The 6946-nt window shown below is 40.5% G+C and overlaps 1 protein-coding gene across 1 annotated transcript in view; it reads left to right on the forward strand.

Annotated features, from left to right (window-relative positions):
* The window catches only part of LOC102211329 (multiple epidermal growth factor-like domains protein 10), an 83690-nt gene that overhangs the window by 56375 nt on the left and 20369 nt on the right, over positions 1–6946 (forward strand). The window contains exons 12-13 of the mRNA XM_013913297.1: positions 4009–4137; positions 4667–4795. Coding sequence (XP_013768751.1) covers positions 4009–4137; positions 4667–4795 — 258 coding nt within the window. The remainder of the gene's footprint in view (positions 1–4008; positions 4138–4666; positions 4796–6946) is intronic.

A 6946-nucleotide genomic window follows, 5' to 3' on the forward strand; every position in this document is an offset into this window, starting at 1 on the left:
AAGTCAGTGTAGTTTTAGATCAGTTGTTGTAACCCAGTATCTTTAGTCAACTCCCTTCAAAAGTGTTAGCATCTTGAACTTGTAAGACTGCAGACGCTTGCTTAACGCATGCAGGTGGAGAATAGGATGAAAAACCTCTCCCTTTCTTTACAACAATAAATAGAAACTCTAACAACCTTTGTTCATTTTCTACCTTATTATTGCCACCGCCTTGTCTCCCACAATAATCTTTACTACTGAGAAGAAGTGAGACGGCCTGGTCCAGAATTATAGCAACAGTTATTCACCCACAGATGAGGAACAAGCTGAGGGAGGTGTGCAGAGGTGTGCTACATCTTTGAGCCTCTGTTTAGTCTGTAAAGGCCTCAACAGTTACAAATAGAAATTTGTAGTATGTCTATGCTGTCTTACATATACTTGCTAATGCTAGCTTATGTCTGTATACTATATGTATACACAATAAAGCTAACAGTAGGCAAAAACAGAACGCAGTTTTATCCCCCCAAACAAGGTTCATCATGCTGAATTTGGCTGAACTTGGCAGCTAGAGGTCAACATCAGCAGGACTTGTTATTTTTATTTATTCATCAGCAGGGATTGTTTGATTTTCGTCATCAGCTTTGTCTCTCAGCTGTCTTTCTTGGATCATATCCAAGTGGAAATGCAATACACAATATTTGGCCGCTTCATGACCGTAAAGTCATCTTTGTTGTCTTTATACTGATATCCAGGTGTACAGTGTATGCTGCTCCTCCAGCTGCTGCTGCACAAAGTACATGACATACAATGCACAGATACCAGGGCTCCCTTGTTAGAGCCAAAGGAGTCATTAAAAACAATAGCTTTCTAGAGTGATGCAGAGGTTCTTTAATCATTTTAATTGAGCTTGTATAGACTAATGCATGTGAATTGTCTGATGTAATATTTCAAAACACTGGACAGAGTTTTGGTAACATTTCAGTATATTATTGACTGCTACATCATCACTACTTGCTCAGACATTGACATAAAAAGTAACAAGGCAATGCATTTGAAATTACACGTGTTCCTCACAAAATGCACTCGGTGGATATTGTCAGGGGATTACTCTTGTGTGGAATATGAATATGTGTACATTTTGTAGTTTCAGAATAATCCCTCAAGAAGTCACTCAGGCATTTCACCCTGGACCAAGTTATTGTAAAGAAGGACAGAATGGCATCACCAGAGAGCCACAGCATAGATAATTAAAATTAATTGTGTGCTCATTTCATAGATGATCAACAGGGAAATAGTGAGCAGTCCCTCTCCTGAAAGTTATGCTCTCTGAACTCTCCTGGTCTTAATCATATGCTCTTTGTATGCTTTGATCCATAGTAGTCATAGTAGTATATATATATATATATACACTATATTACATATACTTGCTAATGGTAGCTTGACATACTCACGGCATATGGATAGAAGCTGAACAAGTGAATTATGAAAAACAACAGGAACAGATATCTGAACCCTCAGCCATGCAGCAGCGTGTCACAGTTGCCATAACAGACTCATCGAAAATCTTGAGCGTTGTCCAACAGATGTTAAAAAACCCCTCAGCCATTTCACAAAATAGAGACAGGGCTAGCCCTTCCTGTACAGTTCAGTGGTGTTTTTGTCTCACTCCAGTTTGTTGTCAGTGTGTACTCCAAGTTATTTATAGTCCTCCACTATATGGATGGAAACGGGGACCACAATCATTTCACTGGTCTTTGTCACATTGAGCTGCAGATGGTTCTGCTTGCACCACATGTCCACTGATTCCCTGTGGTCTGTTTCATCACCTCCACTTATTCATCCAACTACCGCAGAGTCATCAGAAAACTTCTGAAAATGGCAGGTGTCTGTGCCGTGATGTAAAGGGTGAATAGGAAAGGGGAGAGGAGCGTCCCTTGTGCTCCCCGGTGTTGCTGATAACCTTGTCAGCCACACAGTGTTGAAGACACACATATTATGACCTTCCTGTCAGGCAGTCTATAATCCAGGGCACGAGAAGGGCATCCACCATCCATCGCTTTGAGTCGTTGAGCTAGGAGGGTCAGCCTGATAGTGTTGAATGCACTGGAAAAAAACATGACCCTCACGGTGCTCGCTGGCTGGTCCAAATTGGTGAAGACATGATGGAGTAGGTAGATGATGTCACTATGAGGTGGGGCTGGTAAGTAAAGTGAAGGTGGTCCAGATGCGGCCTGACTATAGGTCGGAGCTGATCGAGGGTCTTCGTGATGTGGGAAGTCGGCGCCGCTGGGATGTGACGTCTTTGCTACAGCATGACCTCTTCCACAGTAGGCCAATTGATTTCCTCGCTGTGGGGCTCACAAAACGCCTACCAGTCTGTTGCCTCAGAGCAACTCTGCATTTCCACTAGGGAAATACCTCCTAATACTCCTTGTGGTCACAGGTTTATTCTTCACAATAAGCACATATGGGGGTGCCGAGTATGGCCTGGAAGTTCCGGGGGCAAAATGGGATAAGCCCCCAAAGGTGATCGGGAATAACTGAGCTCAGATCCTGTGGGACTTCCATATACACACAAACTGGTGATGGCTGACCAACCTGGCATTGTAGTGGTGAAAAAACAAAGGAAGAAGGCCCTAGTGATAGTGATATCAATACCAAGTGATAGCAACATCAAGAAGATGGAAAACTTAAAGCTTGAGAAATAGGATTTGATAGCATCCAAAACCTCCATTGTCAGCAAAAGCAACCAGTTTTGGATAAAGCTTGTTCCAGCATTCGGGCTTTAGAGATGTTCTTTTTCATGTCCAAACTCATAGCAGCAGTAAAACGCTTTGAAAGTGTTGGAATGGGAATTCCCATCAAATTAAAAACAAGCACAAAGTGAAATTAACAGTATCATTTTGTACTGAACATTTAAGTGAAGCAGAAGGTCATCACTTGCCCAGTTTGGATAACTTATGTTTTCTTTTGTGTGAAATTAGATTTTTCATTCTCATTGATCATATCCACATTCTCCCTTTTAGTATCTACCTTCGGGCTCTTCCCAGTATTACCACACATTTGCATTTTCCAAGTATATTTGGCCCCTTTATTCTTCCCTCAATATTTCTTGTTTCTATTCAGTTTTTTGTGTCTTTTTTCCATCATGAAGAATGTTTAAATTATGAATGAATATTTTTTTGTTGTAGTGTTTATAAAATATGTACTTTGGATCTTTTCTTGTATATTGTGTGTATATTGTATAAGAATGTTGTACGGGTTTTGCTTTGTACAGCACTGTGCAAAGTTTGGGAACTGGTCTACTTTGTCAGGGATGTCAGAATTTGAAATTCTCAGAACTTTTCTGAGTATTTTTTTCTTTCTGTATTATTTCTACAGTATCAGAACAATCTACTTGTCTTCTTCATTCATGGGTATACTGAAGAGCTGAATACTGAAGTACTTCTAAGTATGTGTCCAGAAACAGAAACATGTAAATAAGAGGGCCATGACGAATCATCGTTTGTACTGCAACTGATGATCAGGTCAGGGAGAGCCCTGAGGGCAGCGTCGTGCACTGTTTCTTGGACTGCATGAAGAGACTGACCGTGCTAAATCTACAGAGGAACTTTTTTCCCGGCTTCTTTATTAAAAGTATCAATTAGTAATACACTGCATTTGCACCACCAGTTACTACACGTGTCATCATTTTAACCAGGACTGAAATCCACCAGACTTCCACTTTCCTCTGGTAAAAACACGCAGTTTTGCTCGCGTCCTTGTGATCTCACAGGAGATGATTCGAATGTTCAGCATTCTTGACATACTCGCGGCATATGGGTAGAAGCTGAGCAAATGAATTATGAAAAACAACAGGAACAGATATCTGAACCAGTTATCTTCTATTTGCTGTTGTCTGTCTGCTGTCAAACTGTTGAACTACATCCAAATACATCCAAAATACAAGGAGGTTGTGTTAATAGTATTGGCAGAATATTGCTTTTAATCTAATATGAACCCATCCTGTCTGTGCGTGTGTCTCCACAGTATGTCCCAGCGGAAAGTTTGGTAAAGCCTGTGCCGAGACCTGCTTGTGCACTAATAATGGCACTTGTAACCCCATCGATGGCTCCTGTCAGTGTTACCCTGGATGGACCAGCGAAGACTGTTCTAAGCGTAAGAGGAAACGTTTATAGCCGTTTTTGTACCGTAGCATTTATTAACTTCAGTTTCACAAAAGAACAAATAAAATGTATGTTGTTATTCACCCCACGTGTTTTAGTTGATCAGTGAGAGACAGCTGAAGAAAAAACCTTCCTAAAGGCAGTCACTGGAGTGGCTTTGACATTAATTATCTTTCTTACTTTGAGCATCTACCACAGTCACTCAATTATCTGTAAGTTTAATGAGGGCACACAGCATCCTAATGTATGTCTGGTCTTCACTGTGGCAACATTTGACATATTATCATGTATTTATATATTACTAGACTTATACGTGTCTAGATGAATTGAATAAAAGAGAAAAAAGAGGAGAGAATAAAGTGCCCATGTGCAGAAGTGAATCCTAGTAACGACACGTTGACTTGCCCAGTTTGCTGTGACGGGGCATTATAGTGTTGCTGTACAAGAGTGTGCTGACTTTTATTGCATACTCTGTGCACTGTATGTGTCTTTGTGCACTTATTTTTGTGTGCTTCTGGCAGCATGTCCTTGGGGCTCATGGGGCCTTGACTGCATCCACACATGTACCTGTCACAATGGAGCTCAGTGCAGCGCTACAGATGGAGAGTGTATCTGCAGCCCTGGATGGACAGGACTCTACTGCACTCAGCGTATGTTTCTGTCTCTCTCACACACACCGGCAGTTCATATACACATACAGACCAAGCAAAACACTCTGGCTGCTGTGAGAGCTCATCACTAATGCACACTCACTAGTTGCAATGTGTTAGTACCTCAAACCTTTAACTCCATCTAGTGACAGGTGAAAAAACTGCATACCCTTGAAATCCCTTCTTCTTATCTCCTCAATTCCTTTGTGGTTTCTAGTTTCAACACTGAAAAAGATTGAATTTCTCCATTTGCACTGCAAATTGCTGTCCAATTTGGAGTATTTGACTGAAGCTGATAGCCTCGTTCACTTGATAATTCATCCTGCTATTTCTATGAGCAGTCACATCATCAGTGAACCTCCAAAAGTTGATTCTGTTCAGTCTCAGCTGACTGCAGGTTTCCCCGATCTTTGCACAATGACTGAAACTAGCACCACCGAAGGAACGATGGGCTGGGAGGTCAGTTCCTTGATCATAATTATCACGATTCGTATGGGTGCTTGAAATCCTTGAAAATGCTTGAATATTGTCTTTTCAAGGATTGAAAAGTGCTTGAATTTCAGATGTGGTGCTTAAACGTGCTTGAAACGCGTATTTCATTCACCACAAACAACTATCTGACCGAATAGTTTTCTTATCAGAGAAATAAAATGAGTCGCAAAGTGTAAAAGCTAAATTTCTCCGCCTGGGCTGCCTCGCACACATGTCAGTCTGTTTCAATGTGTGACCCCGCCCCTCCCTCCGGACAGTCGGGGGTGAGTGCGCTAACTTGACGTTGCTGTTTTAATGAGTGTTTGATGGAAAACGACACTGGCGGGATTTGAGTCACATGACAGGTGAGTCCTAGTAAATAATTTCAAGTATGTGTACATAACACAGGCTAATGTTTAAAACTATGATTATTATTTTGCTAGCTATCAAACTTGCTTAACTAGTTAAAGTACCAAACATCTGTCTCCTGTTGTTGTGTCACGTAAGAAAGAAGCATCAATATCTGATGAGCAGATTGTTCATTTGTGCAGATTTCTTCTTTTGTGTGGTTGTTTTTTCCAAGTGGAGATGAGCATCTCTAACAAGTTGATTTGTTCACATTTGCACATCTGCATTTTTGAGAGAAATGAGTTTTTTGAGTTTGTGCACTATATGCATATAAGACAACCATTTCCTTTTTCAGTATTTTTGTGTGGTGCATTTTTCTCTGTTTTAACAAAAGAGGAACAAAGAACATTTAAGTCAATCTAAGATGATTTGTTTTAATTTTTACATGGTCTTACTGAGGTGATGCAAAGTGGAACATGCAATCTTTTTTTTGGTAATGTGCTGGAAAAGCTTGATAATGGACCTTGAAAGTGCTTAAAAAGTGCTTAAATTTGACCCTGAACAATGCTGATGAACCCTGAATTATGCAAATGTAAGATCAAAGCCCACCAATGGCCATGAGTACCATTCACTGGCTGCAATCACAGCATTGTAAGTTGGTGAAAGATGTAGCCTTAGGCCCCCTCCTCGATTCAGAGATGGTCTTTCCCTTTTTACGTAACTTGCAGTCAGCTGAGACTGAAAAAGTCACTTGGATGAGTGACGAAACATCACACTAGTGACCCAGTTCCACTGATAGCCATATATGTCCATGCAATAGTATTGCCTCTGCTATCTTTGACATCTTTCATCAATCATGTGCTGTACTTTGGTAAAGACCCTAAATTATTAGAGAAAAAAATTCCAACAATCAGATGATCCCCTACAAGGATCCCTTAAGGACCACTTAGTGATGATGGGAAGAAATCAGGCACAGGGAGGGACAGCTGTCTGCACAACAGGTTGGAGGATGAAGGGAAAGAGAAGAGAAAAAGAAAAATGCAGGGAGAAAAAGACAAAACTACAAATCCAATTCTAAAAAAGTTGTGAGATTGCTTTATGAGAATGCATCTCATAAAGCCATGTTTTATTCACACTAAAACAGTTTACTATTTCATGAAAAATATTAGCTCATTTTGAGTTTAATGTTGTGAGCATGTCTCAGTGGGGACAGCGCCAACAACAAAAACAGGAAACATAAGTGATACTAAAAAAATATAAATATAAAAACAGCATCTAGTAGAATTTCTCACAAGGAAAGATCGGCAGGGGTTTACCAGTTTGCAAAAAAAA

The sequence above is a fragment of the Pundamilia nyererei genome, unplaced genomic scaffold, assembly GCF_000239375.1.
Source record: "Pundamilia nyererei isolate P.nyererei 1_Seehausen unplaced genomic scaffold, PunNye1.0 scaffold00124, whole genome shotgun sequence".
NCBI classification, from domain to species: Eukaryota; Metazoa; Chordata; class Actinopteri; order Cichliformes; family Cichlidae; genus Pundamilia; species Pundamilia nyererei.